This window comes from Phyllostomus hastatus, unplaced genomic scaffold (genome assembly GCF_019186645.2).
Source record: "Phyllostomus hastatus isolate PE091 unplaced genomic scaffold, TTU_PhHast_1.1 phas_contig_41, whole genome shotgun sequence".
Taxonomy (NCBI): domain Eukaryota; kingdom Metazoa; phylum Chordata; class Mammalia; order Chiroptera; family Phyllostomidae; genus Phyllostomus; species Phyllostomus hastatus.
Window position 1 is genome coordinate 2192178 of NW_025333876.1, and position 15585 is coordinate 2207762.

Sequence of the window (15585 nt, forward strand, 5' to 3'; positions counted from 1 at the left end):
CTATAGAGATGTTTTTTCCACTGCTCAAAGCAGTTTTTGAACTTGTCAATTTTGATGTCTTTTAGTGCTTTGGATGTTTTTTATTTCACCTCTTCCATATAGCAAAACATTTCCCTTGAGAACTTTTTTTCATCTGGGGAATCAACAAAAAAAAGTTGCTCAGGGTAAGATTGGGTGAATAGGGACAGTGGGGCATGGGGGTCATGCTGCTTTTGGTCAAAAACTGCTGAACACTCACTCAGTGCTCAGAAATCACCCATCATGAAATGGGCAAATGTGTTAAAAGAAAAAAAAAATCACTGAAGTCAAACGCAGCCTCTCACAATGCCAGCTGGTGCACTGATACAAATGGGCTCCTAGGACACTCACCTAGCAAGGATAGCCCGTACTACAAGGGGCCTGCCCTCCAGAAGATAGTCCTGGTTTCTTGCACAACTATGAAGGCTGGCTGAGGTCCCATCACAAGGAGGATAATTCTCTTGAAAGTGGAAGTGGAGGTAAGAGCGAGCTACGACGGGGCTGTGTTCAGGCTACAGCTCTAAATGCGGGCCCCTGTGAGAGGCACAGAGGGAGGGCACTGCGGGAAGTGGCAGAGGGAACTCTGTAAGAGCGTGTATGGGGGCAGCATGCGGGCGTGGGCTGGGGTACCGGGGGTTAAATGAGACTGCAGAGTTGTCTGGAAAACCAGATTAGGAGTCAGACACAGTGGTCTTGCTTTGAACGTAATTTACTAAAAAGCCAGGGACAACTTTCTTTCTTTTAATGAAATAATTTTTTAATGCAGGGAATGATCAAAGCTCCAGAAGAGGAGGAGCCATGTCAGGACTGCCTGGTTGGTAGTGCTGTGCCGGTGAAAGGGCGAGGGTGAGAGAAATGCTGGGCAAGCCGCACGTGTCCCTCACAGTCTTCTGGTAACCACGTTTTAAAAAGTAAAAATAGATGGGTGAAATTAACTTTAATAATATACGTTGTATAATTCAATATATCCAAGGTATTTTCATTTCAACATAAGTACTAGTCACATTTCAGGTTGGTACTCGGCAGGCACACGCCTAGAGGTTCTGCACAGGCGAAAGGAGCAGGAGTCAGCAGGGTCACGTGTGTGCTGCCTATGGGAACGACGACTAGAAGATGGCCTTGCGACCCCGAGATTTCAAGCTGGGGGTTTGTAATGATGATGGTGGTGCCACAAACGAAAACAAGCATCACACACTGAATCAACATCTGCTGTTCCAGAAAAGATACAGTGTTGCTATTATGGAAACGATGACTTTTATTTCCATCAAGAAAGATTATCACACCATTATTTAAACTTATCTGAAAAAAATCCTGAAATAATTTAAACTGAAGGCACAGAACAAATTGAAATATTTAACTACTTAAGCTTTAAGTGAAAAAATTCAAATTCAAATGTTTCAACAGTAACAATAAATTATGGAAACATTTCCATCACCAAATATCATTCTGACCAAAAGCTATAGTCTTTTGTAATAAAACCAAATTAGCTTAAGTTGATTTCAAGATTTCCATGATAAAAATACTGAATAATATTGAAAAAATTTCTTTCAAAATACTTATTATATCATTGGGTTCAATAAAAGTATTTTATATATAACAAAGTAGCAGTCTGGATATTTGGTGATGGATGACCACTCCCCAAGAAATAACACATTCTTACAAAATGTTTAAAAACATAGCAAAGTGGGTTACAAAATTCTACTTGGAGATCAGGAAAAAAACTTGTTCTGTGTCAATTAGGATATCAAAGCACTTCAATATCAAATTGCCTCCAAAGTCAATCACGATGCGACAGTAATGTACTGCATGGGGCCTTCCACTGCGCCTCCGTCATCTGCAGGCTGCAGTGTGGCTAAGGGGTCGAACAAGTTGGCAACGATTATTGCCAACAACATCTTAGGTATTCAAAAGAGATATATTTTTAAAAATCATTATAAAACTAATGGGAATAATCAGTGACATGCTAGAATACAATGAGCCCCAGCAACGCAGCTGCTAGGTTTGACACGAAGTGGCCACGCTGCACCACACACTGCGGTGCTCACACACACGCTCTCTGACCATCGACGCCACGTGAGACAGAGGTCACTTGTAAATTAGCTCAGATTCTGAACTCGGTTTCTAATGAAACTTTTTTCAAGTATGCATAATATTAATATGGTAGGAATATTTTCCTCTTAATTTACTCCTTTATGTGTTCAAAGGACAACCATACTGAATAAAGGACAAACAAAATGGGCTGGTCACAGTTTTCAAAAACATCTCAAAAACTATGAAATAGCCTAGTGACCAAAAACTGATCGAAAGATATTCACATCTAAAACCTACTATTTCAGATTAAAAAAGAGAGCTTTTTACTTTTTCTTAAAAATAATTAAGTTCATAAGTAAAGAAATAATGGGGAAAAATAAGAGCTTCTAAAACACTCAGGAATCTAACCAGAATAAGATAAAAAAGGTCTAGCTTCTCCTACTTAGCTGTGATACATATGTACTGAATAGCAATATGGTTTTAGCTTTATCATCTAATCTAACTGCATAAATCACTGAAATGTTTCCAGCTAAGTTTGCTGATAGAAGGATAATACAAACTCTAGAAAATTATTCTTAGCAAAAACTGCTTCAAAATTTTCCTATATAAAACATTCCTTTGGAAGGGAATCTTTAATGCTTTTGGACTGTTCAAGTAAACACAGCTTTTAACCATCTCCAGCAGTAAACTATAATTATCGCCCAAATTCCCGTCTCTGAGTAAAGTTATCTTTCATTCTCTACTATTCTAATAATGGTATGTTATTTTTTTATAAATCTCTTTTGTGGTGTTAAACTTATATTTTCAACATCTATGAACACTGAGAGACTGAAGAAGAAATAAGCCAGAAAAATCACTTTATAAGCAGCCCGAAGTTGTGAAATGTTGGCACCTACGGACAATGGGAGACAGTTACCATCGGCATTTAGGATGTACCCATTCATGGCACTGGCATACCAGCAAGAGCAAATGCTACTCCTAGTCTCTTCACCGACACCGGTCTTGGGCATGAGTAGCTCCTTTTGTGACTCAGTCAGTGAAAATAAAGAGCCACCAAAAGTCTTCTAATCTAGCCAGCCGGGTCACGGTTTGGGCAGACTTCATTATTATTGGTCACATTTTGAAAATATGAACTCACAGGATTAGTGGAAGACTGTTTTCAAGCTCAAAGAAATGTGGCTCACTTGAGGAAAACCACTTAAATAACAACAGAAGGACAACGTTAGTGGTTTTGGGCCCTGTAAATACCAGCTGTGTCAGTGGCTCTGAACAACTAGAAACACAATAAAACTAAAGGGTTTTCTTTCCAAAACCTAGGAAAAGAAAGATGTTTAACACAGAATTAATTTCAAAATCTACACCAGGCTGCCAGGCCAGCAAATCACGGTCAGAGTGACTTTGTTCCTCTGCTCCTTCAGCATGGGGACCAGCGCAGAATGGCTCATGCCCACAGTTGACAGGCCATTCACGGCCACAATCATATCTCCGCATCTAGAAACAGACAGACACAGACAGAAACAGAAACAGAAACAGGCTGTCATGATTTCCGTAGTATTAAAACCATTACTCTGAGATTTGTTTAGCATGAAAATCCCAGTTTCACTTAACGATTAACCGTCAACAACTAAGGTATGTTATCTACTCTGAGAAATGTCTGGCGTGATCTTTTAAGCCCATGTTAGTTTTCCATGGCCAACCAAGGACGCCCCTGCGCCAGCCTCTGCTGTAACTGGTGGGTGATTTCAAGGGCAAGAAGGCAACTTTCATATAAGCATAAACAAAATATAACTCGTTGAATAAATCTTTTATGATGTTTTATCTTTAGTTTGAAATGTGAATATGCTATTTTACTGTTAGCTGTTGGGAACCGCCCTGACTGGTATCAGAAGCTGAAACCCCCGCCTAGGCTAAGGCTAAGGCTAAGGCTAAGGGAACACCCTTGGAACTGTAAGCCAGCAAGGAGACAAAAGCTTATCTTCCTGGCAGGAATGCTGCTTCTGCTGCTTTATTCATGACTGAACCCCAAAAAGCTTGGTCGGTTAGCCAAAGACGGGTAAGATTCCCCAAGGGGGGAACGACCTAAGACAGGCACGATCACTTTGGGAGGCCCCCCAAAAGAAGGACTTGGGGGGCTGCAGCAAAAGGGGGTGATGGACCCTCACTCCTTGGCTTTGACATAGCCTGAGTTCTCAGCGTCTGGGATAAAACCTCCTTGTCTCCCAGTTGCCTTAGTTCCCTTGCTCCACCTAAGCCTGAAACAATGACAGGGTGGTGCAGCTCTGTCCTGAGAAGTGCCGATTCCCCGGGGTGATCAGGCCTAAGAAAGAACATGTAAATTACTGTGAAACCTTCTTTGTTTAGAATGCTCTCAGTTGAATGAGAAGGGTCTTAGGAGGAAGTTATTTTGTTCCTCAGTCTTACAGCTCTTTGACCCCCAACTCAATAGACCGGCAGAGTTCCTTGTTTTCTATGGTTCCTTACTTCCCCCTAATCAGTACTGTACTTTACCTGAATTATTATGCAAAATGAGCCTAATAAAAGCAGGTATGGACGGTAAATCGGCGCGCTCCCCACTAGGGGGGGTGGCCATTTCGTCCCTACTTCCCCACAGAAACTAGTTTGTCTCTGTGCATGTGTTGTTTTTTCTCGCGTGTTTATTGTCGAGCCATCCACAGCGTTTCATGGTCACTGCTGGCCGGTGACCCACGCGCAACAGTTAGCTATCTCAATTTCCTTTTGGAAGTAGGTGGAATGCAAATTACGAACTAATTAACCAAAACCCAAACTGGTTAATTTAACTAAGACAGTGGTTAATTCATTTTCTCCTACGCTTTCCTCATAAAATAATGCTTTTTCCATTTTATAAAATAATCTGATAAAGGATTGATCTGGGGCACATCAACTCTGATCGACTTTTCACAACATTATTTTGATGTCACTTGCTGTTTGCAAACACTGTAAATTCTCCAGTTGTACAGCATTTGATGTCACCATTTACTTTTGACAACTGGTTTCTTCACCAAAAACTAGGCACTAAGAACTTACAACCACCCACCTCCTCTCTTGACGCAACACCTCATTCTTCTCCCAGCACCTGAGCTTTGAAAAAAGAAAAGCGGCTGCATGTGGACCAGCACGTCCTTTCTGTCCAGTGGTGACAACTGGCAGAGGGGTTAACGGGAAGGGCTCTGGAGCCAGGCAGTCCTGGGTTTGAACCGCCATCAAACATGTTCAGCCATTTGACTGTGGGCAAGTTTCTTAACCCTTCTAAGCCTTAGTTATGTATTTATAAACCAGGACTAAACAACACTGCTTACAAACACCTCAGAGGGTTATTAAGGGGTTGCAGTAATACGTACAATCTATCACAAGCATGGGACTGTGCCTGGCACATTGCCAACTATCAAACATTTGTTCATCAAATATTTATTGAGTCCTGGCCGGGTGGCTCCGTTGGTTGGAGCTTCATCCCGTGCACCAAAAGGCTGTGAGTTCAAATACCAGTCAGGGGGTGCACGAGAGGCAACTGATTGGTGTTTGTCACATCGATGTTTCTCTGTTTCTCTCTCTCTCTCCCTCTCTCAAATCAATGAAGCATATCCTCAGGTGAGGATTTTAAAAAACAATAAATATTTCATGTGACCTTAGTATGTATGTAAGGCACTATTCTAGGTGCCAGGGACGTAACAATAAATGTAATAAAATCCCTTCCCCTTCGCTGAGGGGAGCTTGCATAAATACATCCTTAGGCAGACCCAAGCACTGTGGAGAAAAACAAAGCAAAGCCATCTAGCGACAGGACCGGACCTGAGTGGGCTGCGGGGCAAGGCTGCTCCGCACTAGTCAGTCCCACCACAGTGTGTGTGGGGCGGTGACTCAGGTGCAGCCATGCCACGAGATGAGCGGAAGGAGCTATGAGTGGCCAGACGGTGCAGGCAGTGCTTCACCCTGCATCTGAGCTGGAAGATTTTTTCTGCCGAGGGCCAGGCGGCAAACACACGTTTTAGCCTTTGCAATCACATGGTCTCTGTCACAGCGGACTCAGCTCTGCCACTGCAGCTCAGGAGCAGTGGCAGACAACATGTAATGAGTGAACGTGGCCACGTTCCAGTAAAACTCGAAGTGCAAGAACAGACAGCTGCCTTTGGAGCTGGCCCCTGGTCTGGACTGTGTCTATCATGTCAGCAATACAACAAGACTCACTTCAGTCTTCCATCATAATAAGCAGGCGTTCCCAAGACAATGGTTTTAATGAAGAAAGGCTGATTGGTGTGGTTCTCTTCGTATCCACCAACAATGCTGAAGCCCCAACTTCCCAAGTAGCTCCGTCGTAAAACTACATCATGGCAGCTGTGAAGGGAACTGCAACCAAACACAAACACCAGGAAACAATTCATCTTTGTTAGAGCTCTGCACCGGCTCATACTCCCACCAACAGAAAAGGGAAAGGGCTGCTTCATTTCCTTCTGAAGGCATCGTTTTGACCACCCATTTTCCAACACAGATGCTGTCCTAGGTAGACTGAAATTTCTTTCACTTTTTTCAGTCTTTTCTTTCCAAGTGAACACACACACACACACACACACACACACACACACACACACACAGAGGGTTTAAATAAACTGGGTCATGAGTTACACCTCAGAAATTTGTGTGAGATGGTTCTGAGCCTGTGTTTGCTCCCTGCACTGCCAACAGGTATTCCGACCTGATGCCCATCTGTATCTTCAAAATCTGCCTCTACTGGAAGGCGGTGTGCAGGGTCCAGCCCCGCTGACCTCAGCGCTCGGATGAAAGAAATGAGCAGCGAAGCAAATTCCCCCCAAATGTAAGATCCCTATTTTTAATCTACACAAGGAATTAAAAGTTGTGGCTTTTTTCCTCCGTCACCTAAAATGCTTTCATTTTAAGAGTGACTCTAACTGATAAAATAGGAAAATCAATCTGGGAAATAGTAACAAAAAATCTATTTTGGTTTTGCTGCACAGAATAAACAGATATGAAGTAGTTAAAACATCTTTGTCATAGAAAAATCCCCACAAGGTCCACATGCAAGGTCCCTACAAGTCCCTGAGACATGAATTCTACTACAATTTTAGGCCTCTTTGTTTTTTTTTAACCAAGAAGACAAGTCAGCAAGTTAGATTATGAACAAATAATTTAATAATCCAAATGGATAATCCAATACTATGGAATAATCCAATAATATCTTTGCTTCTTTGTTGTTCTTTCTGTGAAACTGCTTTATAAACCTCAGAGCACTATACAAATTCTAGTTATTACAAATTTATTCCAAATAAAGCTAGGTAGCCCAGAAATTGGCACATTTTTATTCTTTATTTTTATTTTAAATGAGTAATTTTCATACTTTGTTAAGAGTCAAAATGTTTCATCATCACTCAGGTTCAGGATTCTTTTATATGCTAAGAATCTAAACCTATTTGAAAACAAAGAGGGTGACATGCAGTCTCCCTGTCTCAATAGCAAACTACGCAACAAGCACCTGGAGGCTCCAGGTGCTTTGGTGACCAGACACTGCTCCCAGTGCCTTGGCTGGTCAGTCGCAAAGTAGTGAATTCTTCACAACTGTGGTCAGCAGCAGCTACTCTCGATCGCCAATGACTGGGCTTAAGATTATGTCCAATAAAAACTGAGTTTACACCCTGCTATTTTAGGAGAGTTAAAAGCATTAGGAACATAGGGCTTTTAGAAAGACTTCTGGGATGGGACAAGGCCCCGCGCTCCGACCCCGTGCTCTGACCCCATGCACAGGAGGGCCGGGAGTGGGTCAGAGCGAACACCAACACGGACCGCGCTCCTGAGCAGGAGACGGAGTGTCTATCTCATGGCTGCCCACTTGCCAGCCTTAACAGAAACTGGACAGATGGCTTTATTCATTTTTAAAAATAGTTATGTCTTTTAGCTTAGTTCTTATTATTTAATTTATCTTTTAAATATAAGCACCTAGGAAAAATTACCATTCTCTTTTGTAACTTGATGTGACGTTGGTACTTTTATCTAACTGAAGCCTTTTCCACCCCCTAAGTGAGTGAATTTACTGGGTTCCATACTAATAAAGGTTGTCATTATGGTTATTTCATAAAACAACAGAAAAGCTGCCAGTACCTTGGAAGCCCAAGCCACATGACCCAGGATGGGGACCAGCTGGCGTCATACTCGTTTTCACTGAATGTGCTTGGTGGCTCGTCCACGGCCTGCGTGGCCTCCTCGACAACTTGCACCTCAAGCGCTTTCAGGGCAACAGTGGGGGATGCAGCACTGGCTTTCAGCATAGCAACAGCCTCACTGTGACTTAAATTGGTCAAATCAATTCCATTGATATTCAATAATATATCACCTATTGAAAGGATGAGACAAAAAAAATGCACTGAGCTACCACGTGATTATTTTCCTGCAAATTCTACTGGTAAACTAATCAACAAAAGCTGGTTTCAATGTCTCAGATGAGATAAGGTAAAGGACCATTTTTTACTTTATGATTTTTATAATACTGAAAAAAAATCCAATTCATGAAAAACACTCCACAACAATTTAAAAACTTAAAATAATTTCATAGCATATAGGAAGGAGTGTGGCTCAAGGCACTGAGACTCACCCAGAAGTCCACACCCTGAGCCCTGGCACGTCACTGGGTTAGCTGGGCACAGCCCTGGCCCGTGCATTTCTCTTCTCTGAGATTCTATGATTTCTGCTGTTCTTCCCAACTCAAAAATTACTTGATACTTTGCATTTAGAAATGAATATTTATATTCTCTTTTAGGTTATATTTATACAGCCTTATACACAAAGACAGCCCTACATAGTTCACTCAGTGCAAACATATCACACTATGTAAAGAGGATATCCTTGGGCCTACATGAAGAAACAAAACTTGTGGTGTGCACATCTTGTCTTGCTTGAGAAAGAAAAAAAGTGTTTGTTCCTCTGTCATGGTATATAAGAAAAAGGGCAGTGAGGATTAAATAAAAGGTTGGGGAGGGAAGGACTCCTCCTCTGGGAAGCACGCTTTGTACCAAGAGAGACTCAGAAAACCCTCCTCTCCTGAAACATCATTTATTTTTCAGATTATTAAAGTAAAGCATTCTCATTGTAGAAAATTTAGAAAACACAGTAAATAACAAGAAGGAAATAAAACTGCTCCCAATTCCATTACTAGACAAATAACTTTAAAAAAATAGCAGCCTTATTAAGATATTATTCAATTCATTCATTTAAAGTTACAGCTTTATGGTTTTTAGTATAGTCACAGAGTTGTACAACCACCACACGTCATTTTAAGATGAACCCCAGAAAACAGGTACAACTCAGCAGTCACTTCCCTTCTACCAGCCCTAAGTAATCACTACTCTAGTTCTCTCTATAGACCCGCCCATTCTGGGCAGGTCACATAAATGGAGCCAACACATGGTCTTTTGTGACTGACTGGCTTTTTTCCGTAGGCATAATGTTTTCCTGTATTGTAGCCTGTGTCAATACTTCATTCCTTTGTACAGCCAAATAATATCCCATCGTATTACCATGCTGTATTAATCCATTTACTAGCTAGACATGTGGGTTGTTTCCACTTTTTGGCTATTATGGGAAACACTGCTATGAAAGTTCACAAACAAGTTTATGTGCCGCCACATTTTCATTTCTTTGGGAACAGAACTGTTAGATCATACAGTATCACTATGTTTCACTTTTTGAGGAACTACTGAACTGTTTTCCAAAACAAGTGTACCATTTTACATTCCTGCTGGCAATTGTATGAAGGTTCCAATTTTTCTGCATCCTTGCTGATGTTTGTTACTGCCTGCCTTTTTTATTATATTTACCCTTGTGGGTGTGAAGTGTTTTTGATATGCATTTCCCTAATAACCAATGATACTAGGATTATTGGCCATTTGAGAAACGCCTATTCAGATCCTTTGCCCAGTTTTCAACTGGGCTATTTGCCTTTATATTTATTGAGCTGTAAGAGTTCTTCATGTTCTGCTAAAACACCAATACAAAAGAACCTTTGCACCCCGATGTTCATAACAGCACAATTTACAATAGCTAGGTGCTGGAAGCAACCTAGATGCCCATCAGTAAATGAATGGATCAAAAAACTATGGTACATTTACACAATGGAATTCTATGCAGCAGAAAGAAAGAAGGAGCTCCTACCCTTTGCAACAGCGTGGATGGAGCTGGAAAGCATTATGCTAAGCGAGACAAGCCAGGCAGTGAAAGACAAATACCATATGATCTCACCTTTAACAGGAACCTAAACAACAAAACAAAGAAACAAGCAAAATATGACCAAAGACACTGAAATAGGGGACAGACTGACAGTGACCAGAGGGGAGAGAAGAGGGAATTTCAGGGGAGAATGGGAAGGGTTTACAGGAACAAATTTAAAGGACACATGGACAAAAGCTGGGGGGGGAGTGGTAATGGGAGGGAAGTGGGGAGGGATGGGTGGTTGGGCTGGAATGGGAGTAAAAGGGAGAAAACTGTACTTGAACAATGATTAAAATAAAGTTAAAAAAAAAGAGTTCTTCATGTTCTCTAGATACAAGTCCTTCATCAGACACATGATTAACAAATATTTTCTCCCATTGCTTTTACTTTCTTGGTGGTGTGTGTCTTTCATCAAATTTGTAATTCTGATGAAGTCCAGTTTATCTGTTCTGTTGCTGCTTGCATCTTTAGTGTTATGTCTAAGAAAACCATTCCCTAACTCAAGGTCATGAATATTTACACTTATGGTTTTCAATACTTATCTGAAGATCTTATATTTAGGTCTGAGACCCATAGTCAGTTAATTCTCACGTGTGTTGTGAGGCAGGAATCCAACCTCGCTCTTCGAAAAATAGCTTTTAAGACTGCCTTTCTACATGAACAAACCAAGTGTATGAGGAATGCTGTCTTTACCACTCCCACCCCCACTATACAAATTATATAGTATTGATGCACAGTGTGAACTTGTAAATGCACTGCTAATACCTAAACCCACTACCTTTTATTGTTTTTTTTAATTTTATTTTTATTTTTTAAAGATTCGATTTATTTATTTTTAGAGAGAGGGGAATGGAAGGAGAAAGAAAGGGAGAGAAACATCAATGTGTGGTTGCCTCTTGTGTGCCCCCACTAGGGAGCCAGCCCGCAACACAAACACCTGCCCGGAAGGGAATCAAACCAGTAACCCTTTGGTTCACAGGCCGGCACTCAATCCACTGAGGCACAGCAGCCAGGGCCCCACAACCTTTTAAAGTTTGTGTTCTGCCCCACCTCCTCTGTGAGCCCCTCCCAGTTTATTGTGAGTAACATTTGTATTTTGGACATGGTTGTAGGCTACCACAACATGGGCAACAGAAATTTCTTAAGAGTCTTTTCCAATGTAAAACAATCCAACACTTTGAATAACTGTTAGAAAACGCTAAGCTTCAACATTAGGCATTTTTCTAACCTTATAGAGGCTTTTTGTCTGCATATGCAAAGGACATTTTAAAGGGAAAAAAAGTCATGTCCATATGTACAAAGCTGAATTCAGGGAGAAGATGTGGTGAAATTGTTGAAGAGCCTATCTTACCTCTCTTGATTCTGCCATCACGCGCGAGGCAGCCATGAGGCGGCACGCTGGTCACGAAGATGGGCAGCTCACCACTCTTACTGCCTCTGCCCCCGGCCACGGTCATTCCCAGGGACTCATGCGGCTCCTTCTTTACAGTGATGTGTTTTTCTTGGCACGTAACACACTGGGTAAGATCCTAATTCATGAGAGAAAAAATTCATTGAATATATTCATTGGAATAAATAATACACAGCAAAGAGGACAGCTTAAACTAATGTAAAAACTTGTGTGGCAACTATGAGTCATTTTATTTATCACTTACTATAGAACTGAAAGTAATACACAATTCCTCGTAAGTATGAACACTACAACGATCACTGTTGATCACCATGTCAAACTTAGGACTAGCATATTTTCCTATGAGGATTTATGAAACTGAAGCAACTCAGGACTGTTGACATGTGGAGGTTAAAGTAAAATAGGCACATCGTTTGTATAGTTACCTTAAACTCCAATATATGGTCAATTCTATAAAAATAATGCATTTGAGTTTTAAGATTCTTAAGATGAGCCAATTAATTTTTCTTCCATCTTTCTCCCATATTCTTTGAAAGAAAAGTTGACAGATTAGTACAAAAGTAAAATGTTTTGCCAACTGCCAGAAACAAGCTACAGATTTATCTTGATTCTTACTGATGAGGATTATCAGAATAATCTGTCATGAAGTGGCTGCAAATCCACCTTCAAAACCTTCATGAAAAGCTAAAAGGATATGAAATAACTGAATTTTTAAAGAAGTTATTGACAGGGAAATAAATTCCCAACAAACTACATCCTTAAGGTAAAGCTATTTTTTGTGAAATTTGTTATTGCTACTTATCACTGTGACACCCCTGGAAGAAAAGACTAATACATCACTTTTATTTCTGAATTAGAATCCAATAGAAAACAAGGAATGCATATGCGATATTAATATTAAAATAACAATAGCTAGCTTTTACTGAGGGTTTACTCTGTGCAAAGCTAACGGCTCTACATGCATTATTTCACTTCCTTCTCCCACTGTCCCCCGTCCCCCTTTACAGACAGGGAAATAACCTTAGAAAGGTCATGGAAGTTGCCCCAAATCATACAGGTGACTGCACTGGAATTTGAACGGATGTGAGTTTTAAAAAATATATATTAGTACAGGGTTTGTATGTATTCATATAGTATGGTGCACTATGTATGTCTATTGTTTATAGACACCCACAGCACACAGGCACTATCCCACTAAATGTTAATAGTACAAGGTAAGGTCTCGAAAGGTTTCTAACAATTACCAACTATAAGAGAATGTTAGAGATGATGAAATAATTATATTAATGTTATTAACAATGTTAGCAATGGAAATATATGAATTTTATATTTACAGAACTGTAACATTTCCTTCAACGGCATAAAGTCAGAGTTGACAACCACAGATCTGTTAACCAGGTCCTGGAATTCTAGGCCAGTGCCCTTCTCTGGTCCTGAAATCCCTGCAGTCCTGAAATTTTATCAAGCGAACTGTCTGTGGTACAGCAGAGCATTCCTGGAGAATGTTATGACCTAGTAGAACACTTGTAAATGTCTTAAGTGGTGTCCTATATGGAAGTATCAAATCTGTTAGTATGCTCCGAAACCGGGCAAAACCATTTCATTATGAAGACAAGTCATGTGAACTCAGCCTTGAGTGCATTTACTGAAGCATTTCCCCTCTCAGGTGTGTCACCATTTAAGGGTGGCAGTTTTATTCCTGAGGGCTGACATGAATGCATTGTTTTCCTCAGAACCAAACCTAACTTCAGCGATCACACTCAGTGAGCTTCAAGGAAAGGTCTCAGGATTCAGCACTGTATGAATGTGTCCAAGCAGCTACTAAGAAGCTTAGTAGTAGACCGAGGTATACTTTATTTTTTAATGATTCTAGTCACATGAATAGGTTGTTTTGGTGAACTTTATGTTTGCTTCCCTAAGAGACTTTTATTTTTCCAAATCAGGAGTTCACATAACAAGTGCAAGAGTAAATATCTAAATTAACACTTAAAGTACATTTTACATGACTGTTCTACCTAACTAGGTTTGCAGAGTACCTAGACTAAGAATAAATTCAGCATTGCTATTTAAAACACCATCACATAAAATTAAAGAGAATAAGAATTAGCAGAGTTAAAAGAGAAAAATATATGTACCCCAAACAAAATGAAGTAAGCAGTTATCTATATGAATGTTAAAATGATTGAGTTTTTAAAATTGTCTTATGCCTTAAAACTATAATGTCAGACATCGATATCTCAAATTATTATAGAATTCAATGACAGAAAAGATCCAATAATCAACTTACGGCTTATACAATCACTCCTTGGAATATATATCTTGTAAAGCAAGGACAAGCTATCTGAAACTACTCCTATCAAAAATTTCTATTCAAAACACTAACTCCTTTATCATAGTCTCCATTATGAACGCAAAATTATAGGTTTCCTTCATACATTTTGGTTTTTCTTCAGAAATGAGAACAAAGTCTGTGGTTGTAATTTCACATAAGTATTAACTAAACCAAAGGCCAGTGAGTGACAAGTCTGCACTGAAGCTCAGAAAACCAGATAAACCTGATGGCTCAAAAATACCCCCATCTTTGAGCAATGCTTTCCTAGGGTGCCTGTGACATTCCAAATGTAATTACTTTCTCAAATACTGAACTTAACATTAAAAAGCCATCTTGGCACATAGGGAATTTCTATGGTTTTTAAGCAGACTAATGGATAACTTTTTGTTTGGTAACATAATTTAATTTTACTCAAGGAAAGTGACTTTCCTTGGAAGCTCACATTTAGCCTGTATGTTCAAATGGTTGGGTGAACATCATGGTTGAAGAAATCCCGGCCTACCAGAAACTGAGTTTAAGTGAAGGATCAAATAAAGAACATAATATCAAAAATGCAGTAGAGTACCACCCTTTTTTGATTTTTGCAACTAAAGTTAGAGTATCAAAATTCTCAGTACAGATAAACATGTCCTAGGAATATAATACCAGTGAAATATTAAAGAAGCTGTAAAAATGCTCAATATATGGGAATTTTAAATAATTCCCATATAAGGTAAAATATAAAAAGAAATGTGCTATACTAATACCTATCAAAATGTATGATTTATATGTTTAATAATCATATGTCTAATTCTGTTGTTGTAGGCAGCCTGCTCAATTGCTAAGTATAGACCTGTCCATCACTGTCTTCATTTTGTTTTTTCAATTTGATAACTGTTACATTAAATGAGCAACCCAAGACAAAGCCCACTTTCAAGCAGGACTAAACACATATAAAACTTTTTCTGGAAGATCAAATACTTCTTGTCAATCACCTGGCAGAGGGACCCTCTTCACTAAGAAATTGTCCCCACTGACTGAGGACCTGAAACAATACAGTTACTCTCCAAGGCAGCAAAACATCCACATCTCACATCCTCAACACTCATGCTCGCCTTCTCCAACAGAATAACAGCCCTCATTTAAATTTTACCAGCTTGTAACAATGATCCTTTGCGCGCGGATAAATTACAACACACACACACACAGAACACCTCACCTTATGTGAGCTGGGTCTGCTGTAATACAGCGCCTGTGCATGGTGCTGGCTGCTGCTCGGAGCTCCTGCTTCTCGGACAGCGTTACCCGGCTGGGCTTTCCCTGGTCTAGCAATCGTTAAATTCACCCTCTCTCCACTAGCCTGGAGAAAACACACAGACATTACCACCTGTCATTAGTGACACTTCTCATTGTAAAAATTATAGGCAGCATAATTTCCAATGCACTACCATTATAGCAGAGCCTCGGCTGGGTAGTGACTGCAAGTACCCAGTGGTGGGGAGGTCGGGGGTTTGTCTAATGGGTTAATATGTGAAAACTTCTGCAGTTGAGTATCACACACACACAGCTCTTAGACATGCCCTCC

The 15585-nt window shown here is 40.2% G+C and overlaps 1 protein-coding gene across 2 annotated transcripts in view; it reads right to left on the reverse strand.

Annotated features, from left to right (window-relative positions):
- Positions 1 to 753: 753 nt before the first annotated feature.
- Positions 754 to 15585, reverse strand: part of LNX2 (ligand of numb-protein X 2) — a 90312-nt gene continuing 75480 nt past the window's right edge. For both annotated transcript variants that reach the window (XM_045844754.1, XM_045844755.1), the window contains 5 exons: positions 15220 to 15360; positions 11630 to 11807; positions 8176 to 8407; positions 6253 to 6411; positions 754 to 3540 (listed from right to left, as the gene is read on the reverse strand). In XM_045844754.1, the coding sequence (XP_045700710.1) occupies positions 3405 to 3540; positions 6253 to 6411; positions 8176 to 8407; positions 11630 to 11807; positions 15220 to 15360 (846 nt within the window). In that variant the 3' untranslated portion in view covers positions 754 to 3404. The remainder of the gene's footprint in view (positions 3541 to 6252; positions 6412 to 8175; positions 8408 to 11629; positions 11808 to 15219; positions 15361 to 15585) is intronic.